This window comes from Eschrichtius robustus, chromosome 12 (assembly GCF_028021215.1).
Source record: "Eschrichtius robustus isolate mEscRob2 chromosome 12, mEscRob2.pri, whole genome shotgun sequence".
NCBI classification, from domain to species: Eukaryota; Metazoa; Chordata; class Mammalia; order Artiodactyla; family Eschrichtiidae; genus Eschrichtius; species Eschrichtius robustus.
In genome coordinates this window covers 231,568-246,694 of record NC_090835.1, presented here as the reverse complement: position 1 = coordinate 246,694, position 15,127 = coordinate 231,568, and the positions used below count along the sequence as shown (strand labels likewise).

The 15,127-nt window shown below is 58.6% G+C and overlaps 1 protein-coding gene across 2 annotated transcripts in view; it reads right to left on the bottom strand.

Moving 5' to 3' along the window:
- Positions 1–564: 564 nt before the first annotated feature.
- The window catches only part of ALDH1L1 (aldehyde dehydrogenase 1 family member L1), a 97,121-nt gene continuing 82,558 nt past the window's right edge, over positions 565–15,127 (bottom strand). For both annotated transcript variants that reach the window (XM_068559333.1, XM_068559334.1), the window contains exons 16-23: positions 14,499–14,586; positions 8,484–8,577; positions 6,953–7,052; positions 5,587–5,685; positions 4,762–4,927; positions 2,322–2,427; positions 1,652–1,851; positions 565–803 (exon numbers count right to left, since the gene is read on the bottom strand). In XM_068559333.1, coding sequence (XP_068415434.1) covers positions 748–803; positions 1,652–1,851; positions 2,322–2,427; positions 4,762–4,927; positions 5,587–5,685; positions 6,953–7,052; positions 8,484–8,577; positions 14,499–14,586 — 909 coding nt within the window. In that variant the 3' untranslated portion in view covers positions 565–747. The remainder of the gene's footprint in view (positions 804–1,651; positions 1,852–2,321; positions 2,428–4,761; positions 4,928–5,586; positions 5,686–6,952; positions 7,053–8,483; positions 8,578–14,498; positions 14,587–15,127) is intronic.

The following is a 15,127-nucleotide window of genomic DNA, read 5'->3' as shown; positions in this document are numbered from 1 at the left end:
GGATGGAGAGGACACAGGGAGAGGCCGCCCCAAGGCGGGGCGGGGGTAGGGAGGGGCTGTGCAGGCAGTATCTAGTTAGCACAAGGGACCCCTCCTCACGGCTCCTCCTGTCACTCCCTGGGGGGGTCGGGACGCTGAGGGCGGGACGGACGGAGAGCAAGGCCTCATGGCAGGGGGACAGGAGAAGCAGGGCGGCTGCTGGGCCCCGGGAGACGCAGAAGACACAGGCAGGGCGAAGGGGGAGTACGCCCATCGGGGCCAGCAGCCTGCGGCCCGAGCCGAGCCAGCCGCCCCCGCGGGGCCCTGGACGGGTCTGCTCGGCCTGGGGGGAGGGCCCGGCCGCTTGCTGGGGAGGCGTCCGCGGCCCAGCCTGCTTCCTCCCTGGCGTCTCCTGGGGTCACCCCAACAGACATGCGTCCTGACTTCATCTCAGCACCCGGTTTCTGAGGCGGCAGCCGACACCCTGCCCAGGCGGGCGCCTGGCTCTCCCGAGCCCGGCCAGCTGGCCCGAGAGCAGGACTCGCACGGAGGGCCTGGGCACACAGACGGGCCGGGACGCAGGGCGCCAGCCAGAACCTTTATTCGCACGGGGCCACTTTCTGCCCGAGCCGACGGCCGCGCTGACGGGACAGGATGGGGGTCCCAGACGGGGACAGGGGTGCAGGCAGGAGGCTTCCACCACGTTCAGGGAGGGACTGTGCACTGCGGGGTCGAGCCTGCAGCCGGGGACACATCCTGAGGCCCTCCTCAGTACTCGAAGGTAACTGTCTTGACCCGCAGGTACTCATTCAGAGCCGCCTCTCCTGCAAGACACCGCGAGCCCGGGGGCAACGTGATGGTCCCGGCAGCACTGTGGTCTCATGGCCCCCCACCCCCGGAGTCATCTCCCGGAGCCCCGTCACCTCATGACCCCGTTGGCCCTGTAGCTGAGAAGATCATGCTGCTCTCCTGCACCTTCGCACCCCCCCTGCCCCCCGGCAAGCTTGACCTCAGGGTTGATCCCGACTGGACCTAACCCCCAGCTTCTGGCTTCCGCGGTGGCAGGATGCGGGGAGTGGGACCCACCCTACATTACAGAGCAGCCAGGGGAAGAGGGGTGCCGGGCAGAAGTCCACTTCCCTGGGCAGGCAGGCCTGGTGACACCGCCTCTACACTGGGACTCACGTCACCACATTGGGCACGCCCGGCCCCCACGGGTTCCCCTGTCTGAAGCCTGAGCCCTGACTGCGGTCCCAGGCCCCGCAATCCGGCCGTTGCCTGCCTCCCTGGCCTCCTCCCCGCCCCTGGGCCCACTCCAGCACTCGGCCTCTCTCTGCAGCTCCAAGACCAAAGCTGGTTCCCTCAGGACCCGCTGTCCCCTCTGGCAGGAATGCACGAACCTGGGCCTTCACGGCAGCTCCTCCAGCCACTCAGGTCTCAGCCCAGGGGACACCTCCTCAGGGAGGCCCACCTGGCCCCCAGCTAAAGCCACCCTCCAGCCTCCTGTTCAGATCGCTCTGTCTGGCCGGCTTCCAGCCCCATTTATCACCGATCCCCTCCCAGCAAGAAGTAAGCAGCCATCTCGTCAGCTCCACCCCTGGCCCCTGGGACTGAGCGGCCTGTAACCGATGTCTGTTGAATGAATAAATGAAAGCGGGCACGATTAGGTTACCCAGGTCTTTGCCAAATCCCGACTGCTTGAACCCTCCGAAGGGAGCGGCCACGTCGGTCTTGTTGTACGTGTTGACGAACACGGTGCCCGCCTCTAGCTTGTCGCTGACGTACAGGGCCTTGCTGATGTCCCTGGTGAAGACGCCAGAGGCCAGGCCGAACTCTGTGGCGTTGGCCCGAGACAGCACCGCGTCCACGTCGCTGCAGGGAAAAGCCAGGGGGGCCTCCGTGAGGAGAGCAAGGGTCTAGCCCTGGACGTGGGACCCAGAGAGACCTGCGTCCCCAGCCCCAGAGGGGAGCCCGACACGGCACAGGGCACAGACCCGTCAGCCCCATTGACCAAACTGCAGATTCACAAGCGAAATAAACAATGGCTGCTATTCCGGCCACTGACGTTTGGCTGGTTCACGACGCAGCCGTGGGTGCTCAGGGCTGAACCCAGCACGCCGTGGAGATGCCCAGAGAGACGCGGAGGACACTCCTGGTGGGCCCAGCCGCCCTGTGGTCCCCTGGGGTCTCCACCCCCGCGGCTGCAAGGGTTCTGCGGGGGCCGGGCTGCGTCCACAGCCCCCACCCGCCTGAGCTCCCCTCCCGGCCCCGCGGCTCACGCGAAGACCCCAGTAACAAGGGCAAGAATCAGGGCTGTCATGACCCATAAGCGGGCTCCCTACCCGTTGGCAAACCGAGAGATGATCATGACGGGCCCGAAGGACTCCTCCTGGGCTATGAACATGTGGTCCTCCACGTCCGTGAAGACGGTCGGCTCGAAGAAGAAACCTGCGGTGGAGACAGAGGAGTTCGTGACCCTGTGGGTGGCTTTCCTGCCCCAGGCGCACGAGTCCTGACCCTCACAGCCTTTCGGCTAAGTGCTGTTAGGACAGTGAGGTGGCACTGGGAGCTGCTGTGTCCACCGCCAGGGCTGCAGCTCGCAGCCGGACAAAACCCGGGTTTTTCCAGTGACGTTTAGTCTGAAAGCACATCTGGATCCTTCGGCTAGCGCAGCCTCCGGAAGGCCCTCCATCGGCCCTCGGCCCCGTGGAGGGGGGCTTGGACTGTGGTCCTCGTGGACAGGACCTCCAGCCTCCCCATCCTTCCTGGCCCTGTGGGGTGGGCGCCGCCTGCCCGGGGGAAGGGGCCGGTGCTCTCGGCCAGACGCACCTTCTCCCATCCCGACTGCCGCCCCACAGGCCCTGGCTGCCCCACAAAACCACTTCTGGTGGCAGAAAGGCAACCTCTGACTACTTCTCCTCTGGACATAGAGCTGCGGGCCCTGAGACCCGCTGGACTAAGGTTTAGTTTGGCCTGATTTAGGGAAAACCAAGAGACTTGAAATTTTCTACCTCTAGTGTTGCGAAGAACAAAAAAAAGTTTATCTTTAATAAAATATTCCATATTTTTATAAATTTATCAATTATATTTTAACAGTAATTGCAATTTCTAAAGCATGAGTCACGTATGAACACATGTTGACCCCTGGGGTGTGGTCTGTATTCACCCTGTCTGCAAAGGAAATGTGCCCCCAGGTCCCAGAGCTCCGCGGTGGCCAGTCTCTGCCCACACCCCCGTCCCCCCGCGCGCCGGGCCCCGGGGAGGAGGACTGCACGCCCGGGACCCCTCATCCCCTGGCCTCTGGGTGGGTGGGCCACTGGGAGGAGCCTGTGTTCACAGCACTGTCCCCCACGGGGTCCCAGGAATTCTGCTCCCTGCCCTTGCCCCTCAGGCCAGGGGGCGGTGGGCAGCGGTCCCCACGGCTCCTGGGTGCTGCAGCCCTAGCTGCTCTGCAAAGGTGCCTTCGCGTCACGTCAGCCCCAGACTCTGGCTTCACGGAAGCCCAAGTTCGTGGGGGCAGGGAAGAGGGCTAGCAGACAGCGGTGGCGCAGTGGCTACAAAAGCTCTGTGCAGGCAGGAGGTGCCCAGGGACGCCGAGACCTGTGGGAGCACCGCGGCCTGAGCCCGAGGTCACCTGAGTGATGAGGTGACCAGGCGGGGGCGCTCAGGAGGCATCCGCTAAGCAGAGGGGCAGCCAGCCCAGCGAGCAGGTGGAAGCCAGGCGTGTTCGGAGGGAGAGTTACGGCCGCAGGCTAGACACAGGCGGGGAGGCACGCTGGGGTGAGCTTGCCTCTGCGGAGCGCTCACCGTGGGAGGGTTTCGGCACGGGGGACACACAGCCCGACGCGGCAGCCGCCTAAGCGCATGCTGGGGGCTCAGGAGGCCCCCAGGGCCCCCGTGACGGTCCAGACTCAGGGCAGAGTCGGCACGATGGTGGCGGGGAACATCTCCAGGTTTGAGAGACTCGGGCAGTTAATTAAGAGCTGGGGCCAAGAAAGAGAGGGGCCTGGAATCCGTTCCCTCCTTCCCTCCTCCACGCCATCGAGCGGACAGGGGTTGGATGGTGAGGGTGTAGGAGACAGACGTGTGCCTGGCAGGGGGCGCAGGTGGCCCGAGGGGAAGCAGCCCAGATCGCCCGACCCTGCTGCTCCGGCTCCTCGGGCTCGGCGACTGGATTGCACCGAAGATTCTAGAGGGGCAGGGGTGTGTCTGGGGTCAGGTCGGGGCTGGGGATGCTGTGATGAGGTGCACTTGGTACCACTGAGACTGAGGGGCCTGGGTGACGTGCAAGCGGAGGGGTCCAGGGGTCAGGGGTCAGGGGTCTGGGTGAGGAGACAAGTCCTAGGAGGGTCTGAGCCGCTGCAGGGCGAGAGACCCTCCAGGGAAAGTGTCCAAGCTCAGGACAGACCCGGGGCTATCCCTACATTCAAGGGACAGGTGGAGAGGGGGTTTCCGGCCAAGAGTGGCCATGGAGGAGTGATGGCCAAAGATAGGAAAACCATGAAATCCAGCACCACGGATCCATGGGAGGAAAGAGTTTCAAGGACGCGGAGATGCTTGGGCAACCAGGGCCACTCCAACAGAGATTCCACCAGCTCCAGGGCCTCATCTTACCAGCCCCACACCTGACCTGGCAGGTGTCCAAATAGCCACGGTGCCCCCCCATCCCCGAGGCCCCGGATGGGGGGCTGGAGCCTAGGAGCCTGGCCCTCCGACGCCTGCCCCGGAGGCCACGCCACCTGCCGTCCTGGCTTGCCCACGTGGCCAGGAGGGCTGACTGACCTGGCCGGGGGACTTGGTTCCCACCACAGACCAGCGTGGCCCCTTCCTTCACGCCGCGCTGGCAATACTCCACCAGCTTCCGCAGGTGGGCCTCGTGGTTCTGTGGCCCGTGGGTGGTGTCCCGGTTGAGGGGGCTGCCGATCTTCATCTTCCCCACCTCCTCCACCTGCAAAGGTCCTTCCCGTCAGGGTCGCCTGGGGGCCGTGGTTTCTGACCAGTCGCCGGCTGACCCACCTCCCACGTATCCCTTTTCAGAGACCAGCCGCTGGCCCCTGAACAAAGTCCACACGCAGGGCTCTGACTCCTGGGACCACATTCTGGTTCCAAACCTGCCTTCCAGGCTGAAGCCCCCAGTGCACCCTCCGTGCAAGGAGACCTGGGCCTGGTGCCGGGGGCTGGGATGACGCAGACGTGCAGGCAGGTGGGAGTGAGGGGGGGGCGTGGGGGCAGCACAGGGCGCTCCTGCACCCGACCTCCCAGTCGGAGGGGCTGCAGGCCATGGGGGGAGGGAAACAAGACAACGACGCCCCGTGACAAGGTGGGCAGACGACGTGGCGTGCAGGGGATGCACCTGGACTCCCCCGGGCCTGGCCCCACGTCTGCCCGCCCGGGCTGCACCGGGAGGGCCCCGCCCGAACACGGGCCCTGCTGCTCACGTCAGGGGAGCTGCGGGGCTGCTGTTTCTTGCCGAAATAATAAAAACCAGGGAAGACTTGTCACAGCGCCCCCGACCAGGTGGATGGTGCCTGGCCCGGCCCTGGCTCTGCCCGCCAAGGCCCTGTACCCAGTGAGTGGGCAGTGCCCAGGCCCTGCGGCACAACTTACCACCCTCTGCACAAACTGGTCGTGAATTGAGTCCTCTACAAAGAGCCGGCCGGCGGCGATGCAGTTCTCGCCTTTGTTGAAGAAGACAGAGCTCATTCCCTTCGCAGAAGAGGTGACAGGGCTGGGTTACAACCCCCGGGCGCCAGCCCCCAGCCCCCACTGGGCCCAGGCGCCCCCTGATCGGGAAGGGGAAGAAGGCAGGTGTCCTGACCTCCTGCGGCCGCCCAGGCTCGCGGGCACTGGGCACCATCCCCAGAGAGGAGAGGCCACAGGGGAACAAGCGGGAAGTGAGGCCGCTGGGGGACCAGGCCAGCGAGGGGAGCACGAGAGGGCGTGCAGTGGGGGAGCCTGGACACCCCGCAGGCTGGGCGGGCTCCCGGGCGTGACGGGGCTCAGGGCTGCGCTCCCGGAGCTGAGCCTGGAGGCGGTGTCTGCGCCCTGCAGCAGGCGGCAGGGGTGGGCCTCTCGGGAGGGATGGTGCCTGCCCAGGCCCGAGTCCCGGATAGACGTCCTCCGAGGCCCCAGGGCGCCTGCTCTTTGGACCTGGGGAGCCGGGGGTGCAGGGTGGGGGTGGCAGGGAGGGAGAGCCAGTCAGGCTCGGCTCTCCTGGAAGCAGCTGGGACGGCACTGCCCAGAGACACAGACAGGCCTCCGGCCTGGCAGCATTGGCCTCTGCTCGGCCGCCAAGACCCTGGGGCCGACAGTCCCTCGGTCTCCCCTCTAATGAGGCTGAACCCCTTCCACGCGGTGCTGGGCTCACATCCTCCTCCGGGGCACAGCAGCACTTGGATGGGGTGGGGGGTGTCTGGGCACCTGGCTGAGCGTGGCCTGACCGGCTTGCTTCCACTGGTGTGCAGAGGTGTGATGACGACAGTGACAATGTCAGGACAACTGACCCACAGCACCTGCCACTTGGTCCACGCCCTTCAGACGTAACAGCTGAATCCCGTATTCCCATCCTCCCCATCGTCCCGGTGAGAGCGCACGGCCCAGAAAGGCTAAGTGACTTGCCCAACGCTGCCCAGCGAGTCCATGGCGGCGCTGGGCAAGTGTGGGCAAGCCACAGCAGGGGTGGCCGCTGCCAGCAGGGTCCCGCCCAAGTGCCCAGGGTTCTGCTTGCTTCTCTGTGGGACAGGAAACTTGGCCGTGCTGATTTCAGAACAGACGGAACCCTGGCTCATGTTTCCCCATCCTTGAAGCTGACTGCAGTTATCCCCGCAGTTGTGAAACTTCTTGGGGGTCTGTTCTGGTAGGTACGTGCCACTCCTTGTCCCCAAGGCCTCTTCCTTCCTTCTCTGCGGTCCAGGCTGACTGTGCGTCTGCCCGTGGACCCTGAGCCCCGGCCCCCGCCCCCCACGGCCCTTACCATCTGCACGGCCTTGCGGAGGTCGCAGTCAGCAAAGATGATGAGGGGAGACTTCCCGCCCAGCTCCAGGGAGACCTTCTTCACGTTGCTCACGGCACAGCTGAAGGGAACAGAGAGTTGGCTAGCTGGATCCCCGGAGCCCGGGACACGGGGTGGCGGGGGGAGCGCCAGGTGAGGGACGAGGGCAGCTCCAGAGCACGCTTCACTCAAAAGGACGGCGGAGGGTACGGGCTGGGGGGAGCCCCGTGTGACCCAGGCCGCGCCTTCTCCCGTCACTCTCTCCTCGTCCCCCCGCTTCCCCTGGCTCCCTGCCGCCTTCCCAGCCCAGCAGCCCAGCCCAGCCGTGCCCCAGGCCTTGCTCTCACGGGCGCCTCCCCTCGCAGACGGTCCTCCAGCTCAGCCTCGCTGCCTCAGGCCTGACCCCAAGAGGAGGCCACGCAGAGCCACTGCGATGGGCGCCCGTGTGGTGCCCGTTCAAGAAGGGGGACATGGCCCCCACCTCAGGGCTGAGGGGTACAGAGAGGCCTGTGGGAGCCAGGGCGGGGGCAGGGCTGCAGCTTTAATCCCCATGGAGATGCCCCGCCACAGCTGGACCGTCCTGGGACGTCCCATGCGTGACCCTCGGAGCACAGCAGTCACGGCGGTCAGGTGTCCTCAGAGGAAGGGCTTGGAGACCCTGCAGGTCAGAATGCTCAGCAGCCCCCAGCTCCTCGCCCTTCGCACCTGTCACTCAAAGTGCAGACGTCGGCCCAGACCTCACCCCAGAAATTCAGCTGCACTGGGGGGGTTCAGGCACCCTGCGAGGCCTGGGGCAGCCAGAGCTGCAGCTGCTGCCCTGGGGTCCGGCCCCATCGACCTCTCCAAGCTCGGCAGCAGCAAGGACCAGAACCACCGACATGCAAACTCCCTTCACGGGACTGGCGGAAACAGGCCTGGAAGGGTCAGAGCGCGGCCCACGTCGTGTCATAAATCAGCGACACGACCCAGCGGGTTCGAGGCCGAAGTCCAAGCACCAAGCCGGGAGCGGGCCCTCGGCCAGCGCTGGTCAGCAGGAGAGGGCAAACGCCTCCCATACCAGCCGCAGAACATGGTAATTTTTGTTTAGTGACCACATTAAAAGCAAGCTCAAAAGAAATCAGTGAAATTAACTCTATTTAATTTAACCCCATTAATAATAATGTCATTTCAACTGGTAACCTATATAGAAATTGCCGCGATGCTCTACTTTGTGCTAAGTTTCCGAGATCCGTGTCCCTCGCGCTCACAGCTCGTCTCAATCCGGAGCAGCTCCGTCCCCAGCAGCCGCCGCTTGCTCGCAGTGACGCCCCGCCCCTCGCTGGTCCCGCCCCTCGCTGGTCCCGCCCCGCTGCACCGGCCTGACCGAGGGCTCCTCAGACTCATGGAACCAGGGTCTGCAGCGGCCCCATCCTGTGACAGCCACAGGCTCGGGCTCACACACAGCACTGTCCACTTCACACCAGAGGCCATCGGTCCCACAGTGCTGGCCCCTCCACTCACTCCAACCGCCTACCTTTTCATGATATGCTTCCCCACCTCGGTGGAGCCCGTGAACGCGATTTTCCGCACGTCGGGGTGGTCCGAGAGTCTCTGGCCGACCACTGAGCCTGGGGGAGGGAGGAGTGGGCGGGGGATAAGGATGGCCACGGTGCCAGGGCGAGGCAGGGGTCCGGCCACCCTCCTCCACCCCGTCCACCCATGGCCAGAGCTCGGGCCCCACGTGCCAGGGCCTCAGCACCCCGGGCTCACCACGCCTTGGTCCCTGGTGTGGGCGGAACTGTGCCTCCCCAAATTCACATGCTGCAGTCCTGACCCCTGACCTCAGATGTGACTGTACTGGATGTAGAGTCTTTAAAGGGGTGATTCAATTAAATGAGGTCATTAGGGAGGCCTTAAACCAATACGACCCGTGTCCTTATGAGAAGAGGAGACAAGGACACACACACACAGAGACACAGATGACCATGTGGGGACGCAGAGAGAAGGGTGAGGGCCCCCAACCAGTACTTATTACCCCTCCTGTGGGGATGCCTGGACTCCTGGCCGCCCCACACTCCACGACCCCCCACGCCATGCCAGGCCTGCAGGGACCCTGCCCAACGTGGCCACTGCCTACTGACCCTCCCGGACCTGCAGGGACCCTTCCCAACGTGGCCAGTGCCTACTGACCCTCCCGGACCTGCAGGGACCCTTCCCAACGTGGCCAGTGCCTACTGACCCTCCCGGACCTGCAGGGACCCTGCCCAACGTGGCCAGTGCCTACTGACCCTCCCGGACCTGCAGGGACCCTGCCCAACGTGGCCAGTGCCTACTGACCCTCCCGGACCTGCAGGGACCCTTCGCAACGTGGCCAGTGCCTACTGACCCTCCCGGACCTGCAGGGACCCTGCCCAACGTGGCCAGTGCCTACTGACCCTCCCGGACCTGCAGGGACCCTCCCCAACGTGGCCAGTGCCTACTGACCCTCCCGGACCTGCAGGGACCCTGCCCAACGTGGCCAGTGCCTACTGACCCTCCCGGACCTGCAGGGACCCTGCCCAACGTGGCCAGTGCCTACTGACCCTCCCGGACCTGCAGGGACCCTGCCCAACGTGGCCACTGCCTACTGACCCTCCCGGACCTGCAGGGACCCTTCCCAACGTGGCCAGTGCCTACTGAGCCTCCCGGGCTGCTGTGCAATGAGACCTCAGGGTCACCTCTGCACAGACTTCACGCGAGGCCCCTGCTGACGTCCCTCTCCTCCTCTGGCTGGTCTCCTCCTCTCCTACTCCACTCCTGCCTCCCTGACTGCCCTTCCTCCACCTCCTTGCGCCCCACTTCCCTCTCCCCACTCTTACAACACCCAGTGCCTCTGGCTGCACTCTGGGCCCCCTTCTCTTCTCAATTCACGGTCTCCTCGGTCACCTCACCCCGGCTCACCTCTTCAAATGCCACCTGCAGGCCCATCATCCTCTAAATCTCGCCTATCTCAAGCCCAGCTTCCCTGCATGCAGACCCATCTATATCACTCCTCGGCCTGCTCGGCACCTCCACTTGGATGCCTTACAGCCTCTCAAACTCAGCGTGTTTGAAACTGAACTCCTAAGCTTCCCCAGACCTGCTCCCCGCCCCCCCCGCCCCCACCGCCGTGTTCTCCATTTCAGTCAGCAACCTCTCTGGGCAGCCAGCCGTTCAAGCCAACCGTCAGTCTCCACACTTGCCCTCCCCCCACCCTCCACTAACCAGCCAGTCCTGGGGCTCCTCCACCCGACCCAGTCCCCCCATCGCCATTGTCCCCCTGCCTCCACGCCTGTAGAACTGCCTGTGCCCAGCGGCACCAGTGAAGGTCTGGTTCGGAAGGTTTGGAGTAGGACACTTGCATTCTCTCTATATAGCTAAGGCTCCATAAGTGATTTTGACGCTAATTTCATTCCCCCACTAATGTTTTAAAAAATCACTGCCTTGGGGAGAAAATATTTGCAAAAGATGTATCTGATAATGGATTATTATCCAAAATACGCAAAGAACTCAGCAATAAGGAAACAAACAACCTAATTAAAAAATGGGCGAAATATCTGAAAAGACACCTCACCAAAGAAGATATTCATATGGCAAATAAGCACATGGAAAGATGCTCAACATCATATGTTATCAGGAAAATTTAGATTAAAACAACAATGAGACACCACTACACATCCACAGAATGGCCAGAATCCAGAACCTTAACAACACAAAATGCCAGCAACGATGTGGAGCCACGGGAACTCTCGTCATCACAAGAATGGTGTAGTCATTTTGGGCAGTTCCTTACAAAACTAAACTCACTGTTACCATATGATCTGGCAGTCGTGCTCCTTGGTGTTTACCGGCAGGAGTAAAAAACTTATGTCTACACAAAACCCTACATAGGGGGTTGGATACAGACATGCACAGGAAAAATGCCATGGAAAGGTCAATTTATTCGTAACTGCCAAAACTTGGAAGCAACCAAGACGTCCTTCAGTAGCTGATGGATAAATAAACTGTGGTCCTTCCAGACAGTGGAATGTTATTCAGCTCTAAAAAGGAAAGAGCCATCAAGCCAGGGAAAGACACGAAAGAAGCTTAAATGTACGTTACTAAGTGAAAGAAGCCAATCTGAAAAAGCTACAAAGTTTATGATGATGACTAAATGATATTCGGGACAAGGCAAAACTCTGGAGACAGTAAATAGATCAGTGGTTGCCAGGGTTTGCAGGGGAGGGAGAAATGAATGGGATTTTTCCACAGAGGATTCTTAGGGCAGTGAACCCATTCCATATGATACTACAATGTTGGGTAAATGTTGTTTTACACTCGTCACAGTATGTACAACAGCAAGAGTGAATTTTCATGTCAACTATGGACTTCGGGTGATGATGACATGCCAGTGTAGGTTTGTCAACCGTAACAAATGTGGGACGTTCTGAGGGAGACAGGGCATGTATGGGAATCTCTATACGTTCCATTCGATTCTTCTGTGAACCTAAAACTGCTCTGAAAAATCAAGTCTATTTAATAATAATAATAATAATAATATCACTGTTTTAGGCTATCCAAGAAATATTTATAAGAAAGTATCATATACTAGGTCACAAAGAAATTCTCCATTTTAGAAAGCAGAATTTTTACAGGCTATTATGGGTTGGATTGTGTCCCACCCAAATTCATATGTTGATATCCTAATATCCAGTACCACAGAATGTAATTTTATTTGGGAATAAGGTAGGTCGTTGTTGGGACAATGGTGTCCTTATAAAAGAGGAAACTTGGGTACAGACATGCACAGGAAAAATGCCATGTAAAGGTCAAGTCACAGGTCAGGGTGAGGCTCTACAAGCTGGAAGAGGCAAGGAAAGGTCCTCCCCCAGAGCCTTCAGCGGGAGCACGGAACTGCCGACACCTGGATCTCGGATTTCTAGCCTCCAGACCCGCGAGACAATACATCCCTGTTGTTTAAGCCCCCTGGCTTGGGGTACTTTGTTATGGCAGCCCTAGCAAACTAATACACAGGCTGAATTCTCTAATTATGACATAGTAAAGCTAGAAATATTAGAACAGAATTGTAGGGGGAAAAAGACACCTGAAAAAAAATCTCTTTTTACTTAGCGGGTCAGAGAGGATACCAAAATTACAAAGACATATTTTTTAAGAATAATAAAAACATAAACACAATGTATTCAAAAGGTATGAGGTGAGAGTCACCACCAAAGGCCAGCATGAGGGGCCCTATCGACAACTTCTCAGGGAAACAACCAAAACTGGTGAAAACCGTTAAAAAACAATAATTTAAAGTCTCTGTGAATTTTCCTAAGGGCAGACAGCAAGTGAAGAGGCATTTATTCAGGAGAGTCTGTGGCACCTGAGCCGTGAACCACCCTCCCCTCTCCTCCAGCCTAAGCGGGTGTGGTCAGGAATGCAGTCCAGGATGTGGCACCTCTCCGGGAGGGGAGGCCGGCAGTGGTTCTCATCTCCTCCAACCCTGAGTTTCAGAGGCTAAATTCTTTGTGAGTATGGCTCCCACCTGCCCTTCTTGTAAGGTGACGGCTCTTTCCCAGGTGTGGCAGGCTGAGTCTCCCGGGACCTCGTCCACCTGGCCCCAGCTCCTGCAGGGGGCCCAGCGCCTGAGGCCGTGGCTCAGAGATTTTGGCCCGGGAAGAGGCTTTCTGTAAAAACAGAGAGCTCCAAAACACTCCCCAGAGGAACTGACTTTATTTGAAACTGTATGAGGAAGTTCAATCCTAAGGACATTCTCAAAAACACTGGAGATTTTGGGGGTGAACAATTAAGAGGAGGCTGGTAGCGCTATGGCAGCAATAAGACAAACCACAGGTCATTTAGTTTACCACAGAGAACCAGGGAAGAGCCCTCCCGAGTAAGAACAAACCTCAAGGGCTGAGCAAAGAGACAGGAATTTAATCAGATCGGACTGCGGAGCAGTTTATGCCCCAGGGTATTGTTGAAAACAACAGAGCAGCCAGCCTGCAGTGAGCGGAGCTGAGCAGCTGGTGTGATAACGACAGAGGCAGACAGATGAGCAGACCGGGAGAGGAAGAGGTCCCTGTACACCCGCTGCCACTGGGAGACTGCACAGCCCACAGCTGCGCTCTCTGGGGGGCGACCTCACTGGCTGCACACTGCAGGGGAAGGAGACTTCTCTGAAACCGTCCAACAAGTCACTGAACAAACAAGAAAATGGTGAACACAAGCTCTGGAGAGGGGATGGGGGACAAGTACCCAGAGTTGGTATAATGTGTTACCTAAAATATCTACTTTTTAACAAAAAAATTATGAGGCATGCAAAGAAACCGCAGAATGTGACCCATCACAGGAAAAAAGGAGCAGGCAATATAAACTGACATTGAGAGGACCCAGATGTCACACTTAACAAAGACTTCAGGGCAGCGGTTACAAAGACGTTCAAAGAACTGAACAAAACCACATCTAAAGGCAGCTGTGATACGATGTCTCATCAAACAGAGAATATCAAGAAAGAACAAATAAAAAAAGAACCAGGAGCTAAAAAAGTACAACTGAAATGAAAACTCAGTAAATGAGCTCGACAGTAGGTTTGAACCGGCAGAAGAAAGAATCAGTAAACTTGAAGACTAATGGAGATTATGCAATCTAAAGAATAGCGAGAAAAAGAATTAAGAAGAGTGAAGAGAGCCTCATAGAAAAGTGGGACAGCAGTAAGAACATCAATATACTCATAATGGAAGTGCCAGAAGGCATGCAGAAAGAGAAAACCACAGAAAAAAATATTAGAATGAATAATGGCTAGAAACTTCCCAAATTTGGTGAAAGACATTACTCTATGCATCCATGAAGCGGAATGAATTCCACATCAAATAACCACAAAGAGAACCACACCCAGATGTATCATAGTAAAAATGCTGGAAAACAAGGACAGAGAAAACTTTGAAAGCAGCAAGAGAAAAATGACTTGTAAATAAGAGAACTATAAGATCAATAGCTGACTCATCAGAAACAGCAGAGGCCAGAGGGCAGTGGGATGATACAATCAAAGTGCTGAGAGAACAGAACTGTCACCAAGAATCTTACATTCAGCAAAACTATCTTTCAAAAAATGAAGGCAAAATAAAACATTTCCGGATAAACAAAAACTTAGAAAATCTGTTGCTAGTAGACCCACCTATGAAAAATACTTAAGGAAAAGAAGTGACCTAGAATGGTAATTCACATCCATAGAAAAAAACAAAGGACACCAGGTAAAGGTGATTATATAATTATAAAAGACAGGGTAAATGCACATTTCCTTTCCTTTCTTAACTGATAATTCCCAAGTTCTGTAGTTTATTCCAGAGCACACACACACATGTACAGAAAATGGAAAACATCTGCGGAGGCATTTGAACCTAAACCCTTCCAGGTGCAGCTCTCCCCCATCGCAGGGCGGCGTCCTCCGCCTCCAGGCAGGCCTCCCCACTGTTACCCCGCCCACCAGGGCACACCACGTAGCAGGCCGTTTCGACCAAATGCACCTCATGCCCCCGACCACGGCCCTTACCGGATCCTGGCAGGACGTTGATCACGCCCTTGGGAATGCCAGCCTTCAAGGTCAGCTCTGCCAACTTCAAGGCTGTGAGTGGGGTCACCTGAGGAGGCAGGACAGGAGGGAAGTGGGCTCTGCCTTCCCCGGCTGGCGGCCGTCCCGTGCCCTCGACACCCCACAAGCCAGCAGCCGCTCCTCTTCTGGAGGAAAAGGGGTAACTTTCCTCGTCTGGTTCGGTGGTCCACGCCCCACCCACTGCTGGGCCTCAGGCTGAGAGGTGCATCTGTGGGTGCCCAGACTTTGTGGGGGCTGGGGGAGTGGGGCCTTCCAGGGACAATTGCTTTGACCTCTCAGCATGCCCCCACGCTAAAGGGGTAGGTTAAGGGTCACCTCAGGGGTTAGTAAGCAGATGTACGCAAATTACTGGGAAATTTGTTAACGCACGTTAAAATGCCTGAGGAGTGCCTAACTCAGGGTAGACACTATAAGCCAGTATCATTTTGCTGGTTTTTACTATGTTAATACCCTTGAGGCCAAATCGCCCCAGAGGAGCTGAGTGAGACCCCCTGGGCCCACCGTCCCAGCATCTGACCTTCAGCTCCTAACTAAGCCCTCCAAAGTACAGATGAGGGTCCGAGGCTCGT